Source organism: Hemiscyllium ocellatum, chromosome 9, assembly GCF_020745735.1.
Source record: "Hemiscyllium ocellatum isolate sHemOce1 chromosome 9, sHemOce1.pat.X.cur, whole genome shotgun sequence".
NCBI classification, from domain to species: domain Eukaryota; kingdom Metazoa; phylum Chordata; class Chondrichthyes; order Orectolobiformes; family Hemiscylliidae; genus Hemiscyllium; species Hemiscyllium ocellatum.
The window spans coordinates 105,473,632-105,490,117 of NC_083409.1; the positions used below are offsets into that span (position 1 = coordinate 105,473,632).

The following is a 16,486-nucleotide window of genomic DNA, read 5'->3' on the forward strand; positions in this document are numbered from 1 at the left end:
CACCCGTTCCAGTGCCTCCACATCCTTCCTATAGTATGACGACCAAAACTGCACACAATACTCCAGCTGCGGCTACACCAGAGTCTTATACAACTGCAACATGACCTCAGGACTCTAGAACTCAATTCCTCTACCAATAAAAGCCAGTACGCCATATGCCTTCTTCACAGCACTATTTACCTGGGTGGCAACTTTCAGAGATCTGTGTACATGGACACCAAGATCCCTCTGCTCATCCACACTACCAAGTATCCGACCATTAGCCCAGTACTTCATCTTCGTGTTACTCTTACCAAAGTGAATCACTTCACACTTACCTACATTGAACTCCATTTGCCACCTATCTGCCCAGCTCTGCAGCTTATCTATATTCCGCTGTAACCTGCCACATCCTTCTTCACTGTCAACAACTCCACCGACTTTCGTATCATCCGCAAACTTGCTCACCCAACCTTCTAGCCCCTCCTCCAGGTCATTTATAAAAATGACAAACAGCAATGGTCCCAAAACAGATCCATGCGGAACACCGCTCGTAACTGCATTCCAAGATGAACCTTTACCATCAACTACTACCCTCTGTCTTCTTCCAGCCAGACAATTCCTAATCCAAACCTCCAACGCACCCTCAATGCCATACCTCCGTATTTTTTGCAGTAGTCTACCATGGGGAACCTTATCAAATGCCTTGCTAAAATCCATATACAACACATCTACTGCTTTACCTTCGTCCACCTCCTTAGTCACCTTCTCAAAGAATTCAATAAGGTTTGTGAGGCACGACCTGCCCTTCACAAAACCATCTGACTATCCTTGATCACATTAGTCCTATCCAGATGTTCATAAATCCTATCCCAAATGTAGTTTACATTTTGAGAAAGTGGGAGTATGGACTCTCTAACTTCAATCTTGCTAATGTTGATCTTGCCGAGAGCACATCCTGTGTGAGATGTGACCCCATATGCTTTTTTTCACCCTGTAATCTATACGTCCTTGCTTACTATGATCTGCCTGAACTGCTCCTAAGCAAAGTTTTTCACTGTACTTTGGTACTTGAGACAATAAATAAATCAAATCAAATCAAATCATGGAGTCATAGAGAGACATGTCCTCAGCAAAATCAAACCGAATGACTTTTGTTGGCCCATGGATACCTCAACTGGAAGTTTTTTTTTACCTTGCTGTTATTTCAAATGTTTTGGTGTCTTTTCTCTCTGAGAAAGCGGTGGGTGAGCTGCCATCTTGAACTGCTTGTCCTATTGATGAAAACCCACCAACAACACTGTCAAGTGGGACATTCCAGGGTCTGACCGGTCACCAATGAAGAATGGAAAAACAAGCAAGCTGCATTGTAATTTTGAAGTGATAATGTCTCTGAACTCACCAAACCAGGACTGACATCAATGAACAATTTGGATTTCCCATCAACTCTGCAATTCAGCAACCTCAGTGAGAAGAACAAATTATGCAAAACAGTTGTACATTTACAAGATCACCCAAGAAACCAATTTAATTGGAACGCATAAATGAAAATGAACCTGAATTTATTTTTTGCCGCCAATAAATATATATTTACATGATAAAACCCTTCAACAAAGTGCCAATGTGTTGATCCTCTTCATAACAAAATCAAACTTCAAACCTCTCATTAAGCTATAACTTTATCCCTCACCTGATCTGAAACTTAAGATCATGAGCATGGAGTTAAGTTCTTGGCAAGAAAATCAACGCTGTTGAATCACAAGGTACAAATGTTGTTCAGTCATAAGTTGAAAGAACAAATGATTTTGGCATTTAACTGGTGTAGGCTGGCATTATATTCACCAAAGAAAGTTTGCAAGTTAAAGTTATGAAATTTTTATTTGATTATGAATATCAAGACATGTTGTGAAGTGGATTACATCTTTAATTAAAATTCACTTCGAATTACATTAAAGTAACAGATTGAAGCATCCAGCTACAGTATTCTGATTGTCACACTCAATGGACTAATTGTCTCCACAATGGGTAACACAAATAGGCCCATATTGTAACATCATTGACTTATTGCTGTATTCCACCTTGGCTCAGTTAGAAACACAACTGGCTTTTGAATTACTGGGTGGAGGGTGAAAAGTTAATGCTGTTGTCTGTCCTACACCAGACAGCAGAAAAGATTTTCCCACTATCCTTTGGTAGAGTCTGAGGCTTCATTTGCCTATGTAGGCAGAAATTAATTTGCTTTAGGACACCTTAGAGTTGCACTCGAGACCTTATCCCTCAAACAGTGTTGTTCAAAGAATAAGATGATAAGATATAGGAGTAGAATTAGATCATTCAGCCCAGTGAATCTGCTCTGTCATTTGATCATGGCATTTTTCTCATGTCCATTCTCCTGCCTTCTCCCCATAACCCTTGATCGCCTTACTCATCAAGAAGCTATCCATCTCTGTCTTAAAGACACTCAATGGCTTGGCTGCCACAGCCTTCTGCAGCAATGAGTTCCACAGATTCAACAGGTACCTCACCTTTAAAGGGTCATCCCTTAGACAGATTCCTCTCTCTTGGATGGAAGTTACTGGTATTGAATGAACTTCACCTTTTTGCCAGAGGAATGATTGTCATGAAATTGCAAAATTTATCATGATCTAACACCTTGTTTAATACCAGTCTCATACATTAGCCATTGATTATCCCTTTTGCTCACAATAGTTCAGAATCCTTAGTAAATCTGAAATATTTTTTGTTTTTTTTTCTTAACAGCTGTCTTGTTGCTCCACAAGATTTCTATAGAGTTCACTAACTTGGGGAGGAAGGTATGAAGGGTCATGACGCACTGCTCCATCACTGTTAGCTGTGGTTCATAACAGATGGGAAGATGGTGATGAAGTAGCAATTTTACATGTTTATTAGCGGAGAGGGTCAGGCTAATATTCTGAGTACAAGTGTTCGAATCCCACTAGGGCAACTGATGGAATTTAAATTAAATGAATAATTGAATAATAGATAACATTAAACCACTGAGTTATTTAATTACTGGAATCTACCATCCTTACCTAGTCTATCCTTCTAGATCCACAGAAATGTCATTGAGTCTTAACTTGATCACTTCAGGTCCATTAGGATTAGGCAACAATGATACAATGATGCACCTTTCCAATGATGCCCACATTCCATTGAAACATTTTTAAAAAGTGAGTAAAGCTGATAGTATGGCAGGCAAAGTGGTACTGGTAGACTGTGGGATATGGACATTGCCAGTAAGACCACCAATTACTGTCCTGAAAACAAAAAAGTGCTGGAGATCACAGTGGGTCAGGCAGCATCCATAGAGAGAGAGAGAGAGAGAGAGAGAGAGAGCAAGCGAACATTTCGAGTCTAGATGACTCTTCACCAGAGCTGACGTGAAATGTGGGCGGGGGTGGGGGGGTAACAACATTTATGAAATAATGGAGGAGGATGGAGTGCTGGGGGAGCAAGGATGTTGATAATTCAGATTAAGTGATCGGAATGTGAAAATGGAAGAACATGGTGTGTTGAAGCACCAGACTGGAAAGGACAGGCAGTCCCACTGGGGTAGGGGAAGGGGAGAGAGGACATGTATCATGGGAGAGAATGTAAAAAGTAAGGCTAAAAGAAAGGGAAGGAATGGGAATGTGTTCACAATATGAAGGTGCTGAACTCAATAACAAATTCAGGGTATTGGAGTTGGGGATAAGCTACGTTTTTGAATTGCTGCAATATTCTTGTGAAGCAGTGTGAAACTAATCTGGTCAATGAGGCTATTTAGTGCCCTGCAGGAAATACTAGACAGGGGTTAAGTGCAGGCTGCTTTAGGATACCAAACTACTTGATGCAATGAAGAATGTATTAGCCTATACCTGACAGTCTGATGAGAAAGGGACCACACATCTTATGATAGGCTGAGTGGCTTTCTTCTGTTCAATGATGAAACCAGCTCCTATGTCTCCTTCTCTGTATTCACCCTTTCTTTATATTATTGAATGAGAACTGATTTGGTTCCTCTCCTTTTTTAAAATAAAGAACCAGGCTAGATTGGGGAGAGAAGGGGAAAAAATTCCTTGTTTAATGAAAACTGGGAGAAGGTCTGATTTTATTCCATAATTATCAAGTCACATTGTGAAAAACTGATTCCCCTTCCCAAGTGACGACTGTGAACAACAGGCAATTGTCTGCTTTTTTATTACAAGAGGAATTGTGCTACTGCAAGTATTAAAACATAAACCTGAAGGTCACAACTCTCCGTCCTGGTGGATGATGTCTTTGCGCATTTAAGATGATATTCCTCTACATTGCTGACTGGTTGTTCTGACAGTGTAATTGTTTAAAAATCTCCATAAGTCAGGAACATCACAGGAAGGCTCTCAGCTTTCCTCTGCTGTTTCCACCGACAATCTAAGCTACATAAACAGAATTCAAAGCTACAAGATGAAACAGGTACATGTGAAGACATATTGAGTTGTAAAGATTCTAAGGAATACTGCACACAGTGCCCCCTCCATCCCATCCAACATCCAATTTAAAGCTTCAAATAAATTATAATCCTTTAACAAATCAACGCTGCTCGTGTCTCTTCAGAAATGCATCCTTTCTTCTCTTTGTCTTCTGCCATTTCATCTTCGCCTTTCATTCTCAATGCACCTCATCTCAGGCACCCAAAGCAACAGGGCACATTTTTAAATAATCTGTAGTACTCTTTCTGGATCTGTGAAGTACATTCATAAGGAGAAATAAGTTTTGTTCATTTTTTTTAAATTTGCGCTTTCAAGACATAAATAGAATCACAGGATCTGACACAATTGGCCCATTATGTCCGTGTGGAGAAAGTGAGGACTGCAGATGCTGGAGATTCAGTGTGGTGAGGGGCAAGAGAGTCAACGCTCAGGGTATAAACCATCATCCCCGATGAAGGGCTTAGGCTTGAAATGTCAACTATCTTGCTCCTCAGATGCTGCCTGACCTGCTGTGCTTTTCCAGCGCCACACTTTTCGACCCATGATGTCCATGTTGTCACCTTGAAAGAAATGCCCAATGCCATGTTTCCTACAGCAGTGACTTCATTGGCTGGAAAATGCATTAGGAGGTGTAGAGATCATGAAAGGTGCTGCACAAATGCAAGCCTGCAATGGTTTGCCTTTTCATAGAACCCCTAAAGTGTGGAAGCAGGCCATTCAGCCCATACCTCTGAAAAGAATCCCACCCAAATCCACCCCCATCACTATATTGCCCATGACTAATGCACCTAGCCTGCACAGTACTAGACACTACAGGGCAATTTAGCATGGCCAATCCATGGTACAATTGCAACATTTAAGAGGCATTTGGATGGGTATATGAATAGGAAGGGTTTGGAGGGATATGGGCTGGGTACTGGCAGGTGGGACTAGATAGAGTTGGGATATCTGGTCGGCATGGACGGGTTGGGCCGAAGGGTCTGTTTCCATACTGTACATCTCTATGACTTGATAACATAGAACATAGAACAGTGCAGCACAGGACAGGCTCTTCGACCCGTGATGTTGTGCTGACCTTTTATCCTACTCTAAGATCAGACTAACCTACATACCCTTCAATGCACTATTTTCTATGTGCCTATCCAAGAGGCACTTAAACACCCCGAATGTAGCTGACTCGACTGCAACAGTCAGCAGTACCCATCACTCTCTGTGTAAAGAACCTATCTCTGACATCTCTCCAAAATCTTCCTCCAATTACTTTAAAATTATATTCCCTCATGATAGACATTTCTATCCTGGGAAAAAGTCTCTGGCTATCCACTCGATCTATACCTGTCAACATCTTGTACACCTCTATCAAGTCACCTCTCATCCTTCTTCACACCAAAGAGAAAAGCCTTAGCTCCCTCAACCTTTCTTCATAAGCGATGCCCTTCAGTCTAGGCAGCATCCTATTAAATCTCTTCTGCATCCTGTCTAAAAGCTTTCACATCTTTCCTATAATGAGGCGACCAGAACTGAACACAATATTCCAAGTGTGGCCTAACCAGGGTTCTAAAGAGCTGCAGCATAACCTCACAGCTCTTAAACTCAATCTCCCAGCTAACGAAAGCCAACACACCATGCACCTTCTTAACAACCCTATCAACTTGGGTGGCAATTTTGAGGGATCTATGGACATGGACCCCAAGATCACTCTGTTTCTCTACATTGCCAAGAATCCTTTCTTTAACCTTGTATCCTGCATTCCAATTTGACCTACCAAAGTGAATTACTTCTCACTTTTCCAGTTTGAACTCCATCTGCCACTTATCAGCCTAGCTCTGTATCCTGTCAATGTCTCATTGCAACCCATAACAGCCCTCCACACTATCCACAACTTCACCAACCTTTGTGTCATCAGCTAATTTACTAACTCACCCTTCCACTATCTCATCCAAGTAATTTATAAAAAGCACAAAGAGCAGAGGTCCCAGAACCGATCCCTGTGGAACACCACTGGTCACCGAACTCCAGGCTGAATACTTTCCATCTACCACCACCCTCTGTCTTCTATGGGCCAACTAATTCTGTATCCAGAGAGACAGGTTTCCCAGTATCACAAGCCTTCATACTTTCTGAATGAGCTGAAAATGTGTTGCTGGAAAAGTGCAGCAGGTAAGGCAGCATCTAAGGAACCGGAGATTCGACGTTTCGGGCATAAGCCCTTCTTCAGGAATGAAGAAGGGCTTATGCCCAAAACGTCAAATTTCCTGTTCCTTGGATGCTGCCTGACCTGCTGCGCTTTTCCAGCAACACATTTTCAGCTCTGATCTCCAGCATCTGCAGACCTCACTTTCTCCTCGAATACTTTCTGAATGAGCCTACCATGGGGAACCTTATCAAATACCTTGCTAAAATCTATGCACACTACAATCATTGCTCTATCCTCATCAATGTGTTTTGTCACATCCTCAAAAACTTCAATAAGGTTTATGAGGCAAGACCTTCCCCTCACAAAGCCATGCTCACTATCTCTAATCAAACTATGGTTTTCCAAGTAATCATAAATCCTGAGGGTGGCATGGTGGCTCAGTGGTTAGCACCGTTGCCTTACAGCACAAGGGTCCCAGGTTTGATTCCCACCTTGGGTGATTGTCTGTGTGGAGTTTGTACATTCTCCCCGTGTCTGTGTGGGTTTCCTCCCACAGTCCAAAGATGTGCAGGTCAGGTGAATTGGCCATGCTAAATTGCCCATGGTGTTAGGTGCATTAGTCAGAGTGAAATGAGTCTGGGTGGGTTACTCTTTGGAGGGTCAGTATGGACTGGTTGGGCTGAAGGGCCTGTTTCCACACTGTAGAGAATCTAATCGGTCTCTCAGAATCCTCTCCAATGCTTTGCATACCATAGAAGTAAGACTGATTTGTCTGTAATTTCCAGGATTACCCCTATTCTTGAATAAAAGAATAGCATTTGCCACCCTCCAATCATCTGGCACTACTCCAGTGGACAGTGAGGACACAAAGATCATCGCCAAAGGTACAGCAATCACTCCCCATAGTAACCTAGGGTATATCCCGTCTGGCCCAGGGGATTTATCTATCCTTATGTTTTTCAAAATTTTCAGCACATCCTCCTACCTAACGTCAACCTGCTTGAGTATATCTGTCTGTTTCACACTGTCCTCAGAAATGTCAAGTCGTGAATAATGAAGCAAAGTATTCATTAAGAAATAATTCAACTTGAATCTTTCAAAGTGAGATGAAGCTAGAAAATGTGAATTGATATTTGCTGTAGTCCTACCTCCAACATACCCATTTCATTGAGAGATTGGGGTTCATATCTTTATCCTTTTAATTCATTTTAAATAGAGTCGTGGAAATGTACAGCATGGAAACAGACACGTCAATCCAACCCGTCCATGCTGTACAGATATCCTAAATTAATCTAGCCCCATTTGCCAGTACTTGGCCCATATCCCTCTAAGCAAAGGTGAGGACTGCGGATACTGGAGATCAGAGTCTAAATTAGAGTGGCGCTGGAAGAGCACAGCAGTTTAGGCAACATCTGAGGAGCAGGAAAATCGACGTTTCGGGCAAAAGCCTTTCATCAGGAATGAGGCCTCATTCCTGATGAAGGGCTTTTGCTCGAAACATCGATCTTTCTGCTCCTTGGATGCTGCTTGACCTGCTGCACTTGTCCAGAACCATTCTAATCTTGACCCTTATCCCTCTAAACCCTTCCTATTCATATACCCATCCAAATGCCTCTTAAATGCTGTAATTGTACCAGCCTCCACCACATATTTCTGATGAAGTGCTTTTGCCCGAAACGTCAATTTTACTGCTCCTCGGATGTTGCCTGAACTGCTGTGCTCTTCCAGCACAACTAATCTGGTTTCCAGCATCTGCAGTCATTGTTTTTACCACATCCTCTGGCGGCTCATTCCATACACGCACCACCCTCTGCGTGAAAAAGTGGGAAAGAACAAAGGACACAGAAATAATTAACCGTTATCAAATTGACAAGGTCATGAATAATATAATTTGGAGATGCCGGTGTTGGACTGGGGCATACAATGCTAAAAATCACACAACACCAGGTTATAGTCCAACAGCTTTAATTGGAAGTACTAGTTTCGGAGCGCCGCTCCTGAAGAACCACCTGATGAAGGAGCAGCACTCCAAAAGCTAGTGCTTCCAATTAAAGCTGTTGGACTATAACCTGGTGTTGTGTGGTGGAATAACATGAGCCAAGCCCTGGGTCCATTTCCCAATTGTTAGCACTGAACAAATTTCCTCAGCCTCTTGGCAATGCTATGCAGAGAGTACTGCATACAGTTCAGGCTCCATACAATATGAAGGGTGTGGAGGCACTGAAGACATTGCGATTGCCATTTACATTGATGGTACCACAAGTGAAAGATTACTGCCTTCAACAAGACTGTTAGAGACAAAGAAACTGCAAACATTGGAACAAAATCAACAAGACTGAACAGGCTAGGGTTTGATTCTTTTGGAAGGCTGAGGAAGGTCTTTAAGAACATAAAAGAGTTTGGGTAGATTCAGATAACAAAGGTATTTCTACTTGTGAGGAGAGTGAAATTACGGCGGTCAATAAATACAATGCAGTCATTAACATATCCAATGAGAAATTCAAGAGGAATAACTTTACCCAGAGAATATGGGACTTTACAGCATTTTATTTAGAGAATTACAGGATAAGTATTGGGCGGCACGGTGGCTCAGTGGTTAGCACTGCTGCCTCACAGCACCAGGGACTCAGGTTTGATTCCTTGGGTAACATTTGTGTGGAGTTTACACATTCTCCCTTTGTTTGTATGGGTTTCCTCTGGGTGCTCTGGCTTCCTCCCACAGTCCAAAGATGTTCAGGTCAGGTGGATTAGCCATGGGGAATGCAGAGGTAGGGTGGGTCTAGGTGGAATACCCATTGGAGGGTTGGCTTGGACTTGATGGGCTGAATGGTCAGCTTCCATGCTGTAGGGATTCTCTGATCCCAAGGGGGAGAAATGTTGATAAGGTAAAGTGAGAGGAGACTCAAATGGATCATGCTAGTCTGGTCCAATGGGGCTGAATGGCATTTTTCTGTGCTTTGGACAGAAGAGCAGCTGCCATAATAGGTTCTTTATGGACAGTGATTACCAGGAAACTTTGATAAGTATTTATAAATGAGATCATGAAGTATCTTTGATATTTAAGATTCAACAGGTGAAAATCAAAGTGATGAGTGAAGTGACTGTGTTGACATGAGGAAAATGAGACCTAAAACTGAGAAGAAAATAGATAGTATTGATTAAAGGGGAAATGTCTGAAAATATCGACCAGAGACTTAGCATGTCATATGCTCTTGCCCTTTGACCTTGCTTAGTGGAGAAGATGGAATCTTTTGCTCACTATAATTGGTTATCTCCTCATTGCCGTATTAAGAGAAATGTTGTCAAGCTCAGCTAATGTTGACACATACCTTTCCGAATCAATAAACTTTGAACAGCAGAATGTATATTGTGTGCTCGGGCCCATCAGGAAATCCTTGCTAAATAAGAACAATAATGAGGACAGGAACGCTACCAGAAAAGTGATTTCAAACCTGTTTACTATTTAGTTAGATGGTGACGTTCTCTGTCAAAATGATCTTGTCACAAGCTATTACCGCAAGGTTAACCTTCAGCAATTAACCTTTAGGAAGAACTAAAACAGACGGTTAACACAGTCAATGGATGTGCTAGGGTTGAATGCAGAATCCTATGAGAGAAAGTACACAGTCAGATCAGTGATGAAGGGGATATCTAGCCAATACACTTGAAGGCAAATGCCTTGCAATCATCTCAGCTCTGAATGTAATCATTCTGAATCACCTCTGTATTAGCAACAGCATTTTGCTTAACTTTTTTTTATTTTTTAGTGACTTAGTAAAGCTGTTAAATGCTTTACATTCAGCTGTTTAGGAATCCACAGGCTGGAATGTAACTTTTTTTTTGTGATTTTTGGTATGGATTTACACACAGAGAGGTAAGCAGCAGAAATTCACTTGCTAATACTTCTGGGTATGTCAAAACCTAAGCAAATGCTGTTTCATACCTCTCAAGACAGTTCTAACACATTTATATTCCCAAGTAATTACACTTGGGAAGGCCTACTGTCATGAAAAGATGCAATCAATGTATTATTGTCTTAAAAAGGTTATGTGAGCCCATGTACATAAATGTTTTGAAACACTAAACGAGTCAGACAGGAAGACGTATGGAATACAAGGAGGCTCAGTAGGACAGAGAGATGTTATGGAGCTCATCCACAGATCCCTGAAGGTGGCAGGACAGGTTAACAGTGATTAAGAAGGCATACGGAATACCTGGATTTATCTTTCAAGGCAAAGATGATAAGAGCAGGGAGGAGAGATTGGAGCTGTACATCACTTTAATTAGGGTCGGTGATGTGTAATGAGGCAGACTTAATGAGGGAGGTTTTAGTGAAGGAACCCTTAGGGGGCAGTGACCATAGTTTGATAGAATTCACCCTGCGGTTTGAGAGGGATAGTCTTGCAAATGTTTTTTGTACCTTCGTAGGATATGGCCATTGCTGACTAATCCAGGACTTATTATCCATCCCTAATTATCCAGAGGGCAGTTAAGAATCAACCACATTGCTGTGAGTCTGGAGTCACATGTAGACCAGACCAGGTCAGGACTGCAAATTCCTTCCCTAAGGAGCTTTAATGAGCCTGATGGGTTTTTCCAACAATGGCTTTATGGTCATCATTAAACTCTTAATTTCAGACTCATCTTATTTGAGTTCCATCTGCCCTGGTGGGATTTGAAAACAGGCCCCGAGAACATTATATGAATTTCTGGATAAGCAAACTAGCAATAATACCGCTAGGTCACTGCTTCCCTTAAGTAAAGGTAACTACAAAGGCATGAGAGAGGAATTGGCCAGAGTTGGTTGACAGGGAAACCGAGCGGGGAAGATGGTGGGGTTAATTCAGGAGGCGCAACAGAAATTCATTCTGAGGAAGAGAAACATACAAAGGGAAGGACAAAGCAACCATGGCTGACAAAGGAAGTTAGAGACAGCATAAAAGCAAAATAAAAGCATGCAGTGTGGTGACGATTAGTGGGAAACCTTTAATAACCACGATAGGATAACTTAAAAAAAGTAATAAGGGGGAAAAAGATGAAGTTTGAGAGTAAGCTAGCTGGTAACTTAAAAGATGTCAAGAGCATTTCTTTATTTTATCTATCTATTTACTTATTTACTGTTACAAAATATAGTGAAAAGTGTTGTACAATGTCACCACCTTAAAACACTGAAAAAATAAACCAAAACATACTTCATAAAGGCAGAAAAATAAAGAGATAGCATTCAACTTTACACTCCTTCTTGTCATGATTTAACTGAACAATGGAACTGGTTCAGGGGATGAATGGCTGATTCCTCTTTATATGCCCTCTCCAGCACATGAAAATCATTATTTGGAGGTGCCGTTGTTGGACTGGGGTTAAAAATCACACAACACCAGGTTATAGTCCAACAATTAAACCTATTCCTAAGCTCTCTTCATGATGAAGGGCTTTTGCCCGAAACGTTGATTCTCCTGCTCCTCAGACGCTGCCTGACCTGCTGCGCTTTTCCAGCACCACTCTGATCTAAACTTTGGTTTCCAGCATCTGCAGTCCTCACTTTTGCCAACAATTAAACCTGTTAGACCATGACCTGGTGTTGTGTGCTTTTTAACTATGAAAACCATTCATCCTCAATGAAATGGATGACCTAGTTATTCTACAGCACCTCAATGTGGAGGAGAAAGTGAGTACTGCAGATGCTGGAGATCAGAGTCAAAAAGTGTGGCGCTGGAAAAGCACAGCAGGTCAGGCAGCATCCAAGGAGCAGAAGAATCGATGTTTTTGGCATAAACTCTTCATCAAGAATGAACTTCCGAATGTGTCTGGATTGGCGACAATGGGTTCATTGGAGAGAAGTCTGATCTTGGGGGGAGAAGGGTAGAGGAAGGCGAGCTCATAGGAAAGAAGGTTTAGATTATCAGCTGCTGCTGGTCAAAGGCCATAATGTGTTCATATGGGGGGGAAATAATTTTTACATGAAGGGATATTGCCATTCTTTGTTGACTGTGGCCTCAGATTGGAGGGTTAACAATGACAGTGGGACTGGGGCACAGAGACATTCCATATCTGATTCGGGACACATCACATGTTCTGAAGAAGAGTAATAATTGACTCAAAATGTTAACTCTCATTCTCTCTCCTCAGATGCTGCCAGACGTGCTTAGTTTCTCCAGCATCTGCAGTATTTTGCTTGCCACACGGTAATGACCATCTCCAATTAGAGACAATCGAATCACTGCCACTTGACATTCAATAATGCTACCATTAATTAATCCCCCCCCCCCCCTCCCCCCATCATAATCAACACCCTGGAGATTATCAATGACCAAAAACTCAATTTGACTCACAATATTAATATAGTGGCTACAAGTGCAGGTTAGAGGCTAGGAATAGTGCAGCAAGTAAGTCTCCTCCTGACCCCCTACAGCCTGTCCACCATCCAGAGACACCATTCAGGAGTGTGATGGAATACTCCCCACTTGCCTGGATGGGTGCAGCTCCAACAACACACAAGAAGCTCGACACCATCCAAGATAAAGCAGCCCGCTTGATTGGCATGACGCAAGCATCCACACCCTCGACTTACTGATGCTCAGTAGCAGCAGTGTATACATTTTGCAAGAAGCACTGCAGAAATTCATCAAAGATCCTCAGACAGCACCTTCCAGACTCAAGACCAGCTCCATCTAGAAGAACAAGGGCAGCAGATACATGGGGACACCAGCCCCTGAACATTTCCTCCAAACCATGAAACATCCTGACAAGGAAATAGATCCTTTTCCTTCTGTATCACTAGGGTTAAAATCCTGGAATTCTCTCCCTAATAGCATTGTGGGTCACAGGTGGACTGCAGTGGTTCAAGAAGGCAGCTCACCACTACCTTCTCAAGTGCAATGGACAAATCTTCAGAGAATGGCAGGATGCAGTGGGAAGTTAGGGAGGGAATTGCAGGGTTCCTTGCAGAAATATTTGTGTCACCTATAACTCTGGGTGGGGTGCTGGATGACTGGAGAGTGACGAATGTTGTGCCTTTGTTTAAGAAAAGATGTAAGGAGAGGGCTGGGAATTATAGACCTGAGAGTCTGACTTCAGTGGTGGGTAAGTTATTGGAGGTGATTCTGAAAGATGGGATTTACATGCACTTGGAGAGACAAGGAATTAATAGGGATGGTCAGCATGGTTTTATGTGAGGGAAGAAATCCTAAAATATCTCCTGAAGGGCATTGTGGGTCAACCTATGACACATGGACTGCAGCAGTTCAAGAAGGAAACTCACCCGCAGCTTCTCAAGGGGCAACTAGGGATGAACAAGAAAGTGCCAGCCAGCTGGTGATACCTATGTCCCATGAGTGAATAACAAAACAATACCTCGTCACTTATTTAATTGCTGTTTGTTGGATTTGCTGCGTGCAAATTAACTCCAATATTTCCCATATTGCCTACTCCACGAAAGTTTTACACTGGCTGTAAAATACTTTCGAGTCAAAAAGTGTGACACCACAGCAGATCAGGCAGCATCCGAGGAGCAGGAGAGTTGAATGACTGTTTATGCCTGAAACGTCGACTCTCCTGCTCCTCGGATGCTGCCTGACCTGCTGTGCTTTTCCAGCAACACATTTTTCAGCTCTGATCTTCAGCATTTGCAGTCCTCACTTTCTCCTGTAAACTACTTTAGTATGTCCTGAGGTTATAAAAGGTACTGCCAATGTTGTTTCACCTTCCTTTCAGTTTGAATGGCCATTATTGTTATATTATTGATTCCCCCACCCTCTTGGCGTTGAAAAACTTTCACCCTCTTTCATGTTTCCGGGTGGATTTCAAAGTTTTACCATTTTGTTGAGAAGTGAAACTTACTTTCTTTGATAGGATGCAGAGAAATATAAAGATGAACATCCCTTGGAATGCATTAGAGATAGTGAACAAATATGCTGTCACCATGGATCCCATGATAATGTGCAGAACACCGAAGGTCCAGGTAGCTCCAAGAAGGAAGAGTAATGCCAATGCACCACGGGCACATGATCTGCCAAATACAATGAGTACATTCATGAGATCACATCCATCGTCAATTAAGACTGGCACCAGGCTGGTCATTCAATCACCGTCAAAGATTAAATCAACAGTACAATCATAGAATCCATATGCTTCAGAAGCAAGCCATTCAGCCCATCAAATCCATACCGACCCTCCAAAGATAATCACACCCAAACCATGGCCAATCCGCCTAACTTGCACAGCTTTGGACTGTGGGAGGTAACTGGAGCACCTAGAGGAAACACACACAAGATATGGGGGAAAACGTGCAAACTCCACACAGATAGCTGCCGAAAGGTGGAATCGAGCCCGGCTCCCTGCTAACCACTGAGGCACTGTGCACTTTCAGAAGGCAGATTCCTTCCTGTCTGACTTTTCAGGCAGGTGTAAATGATCCAGTGAGAGTACCTACTGGAAGGGCATAAAAGTCCTCACCAATCTCAGAATGACAGAATTGTTGGGATGCAGAAGGAGGCCATTTAGCCCATCATTCCTGCTCTGAGCATCACTGCCCGGTACTAATCTCCTGCTTCCCTACCAACTACCTTCATGGTGGTATTCATCCGGTGCCTTCTTGATCTCCTAGTGTGCATTTGTCACTGTCTTAATAACACTGAAAACAGATGGGATTATCATGTTAGTATTTGTGGCCTTGCTGTGCACAGTAATGCTGCTAACCTTCTTAAATTGCATCCCATGACTACTTTCTAAAGTACTTTGGATGATAACAAGGGTGTGAGAGGTGCTACTTAAATGCAAGTGTTTCATTGGTTCTTCTTGATCACTGTTCCTCGATATTTATGTAAAATGTCCTGAGCAGGTTGGACACAGTGGACAGGGAGAAGGTGTTAAAGCTCATTAAAGGGAAAAGGCAGAGAGGGCTTAGATTTAAAGTGATGTGCAAAAGAAATAATTGTGACGTGAGAAAAAAATACTTTCTCACCCAGCGTGTAGTTAGGGTTCAGAATGCGCTGCCTGGAAATGTGATGGTGACAAAAAAAAATGCAGATGCTAGATTCTAAAGTAGACATGCAGGAATACAGAATGCCAGGCAGCGTCAGGAGGTGGAGAAGTCAACGTTTCGGGTGTAACCCTTCTTCAGGACTTGGGGTGGGTGTAAGGGGAGCTGCAGACAAAGGGGGTGGCAGGGGCAGGTTGGTGAGGTAGGGATAGGTGAAGACAGGTAGGGGGATGACCTGGTTGGTCATTGGGGGACTGAATCCGATTGGTGGCTGGAAGGAAAGGTCGATGAGAGGAATGGAAGGGAGGAGGAGGGGCTGGGAAGAGAGTTGGGGATGGGAAGGGATTGGAAATTGAAGAACTCAGTGTTGAGTCCTCCAGTCTGCAGGATGCCTGGGCGAAAGATGAGGTGTTGTTCCTCCAATTTGCGATCTGATTCACTGTGGTAATGGAGGAGGCCAAGAATGGTCATGTTGGAAAGGGAGTGGGAAGGGGGATTAAAAGGGGCGGTGACTGGGAGGTCCGGTCAGCCCCATGGGTCTGACTGAGATGCTCAGCAAAACGTTCCCTTAGTTTGGAGCCAGGTTCAATTGAGGCATGCAAGAGGGACATTGGATGACTACTTGCATAGAAATTGTCCGTGAGAGATAGGCAATGATGTTTGTTTGAGGAGCCAGTGCAGGAATGATGGGATGAATGGCCTCTTTCTGCACCTTAACAACTCTGAGAGAAAAGCGAATGTGGTTGACTTAGGCAAGCGAATTGATTGTGCTCCTGATCCATTCAATTGTCTACAAACTGAGTCATGCTACCTGATGTGCTGTTCATGATCCTATCCTCCCTGTCCATTGTGACCACTGAGAGGGTCTGTGCCTGGAAGTAGAATCATAGAATCTCTACACTATGGAAGAAGACCATT

The 16,486-nt window shown here is 42.8% G+C and overlaps 1 protein-coding gene across 1 annotated transcript in view; it reads right to left on the bottom strand.

The window, feature by feature from the left end:
* Positions 1-1,838: 1,838 nt before the first annotated feature.
* The window catches only part of adgrl4 (adhesion G protein-coupled receptor L4), a 163,738-nt gene continuing 149,090 nt past the window's right edge, over positions 1,839-16,486 (bottom strand). Inside the window, exons 14-15 of the mRNA XM_060830634.1 lie at positions 14,428-14,596; positions 1,839-4,702 (exon numbers count right to left, since the gene is read on the bottom strand). Coding sequence (XP_060686617.1) covers positions 4,640-4,702; positions 14,428-14,596 — 232 coding nt within the window. The 3' untranslated portion in view covers positions 1,839-4,639. The remainder of the gene's footprint in view (positions 4,703-14,427; positions 14,597-16,486) is intronic.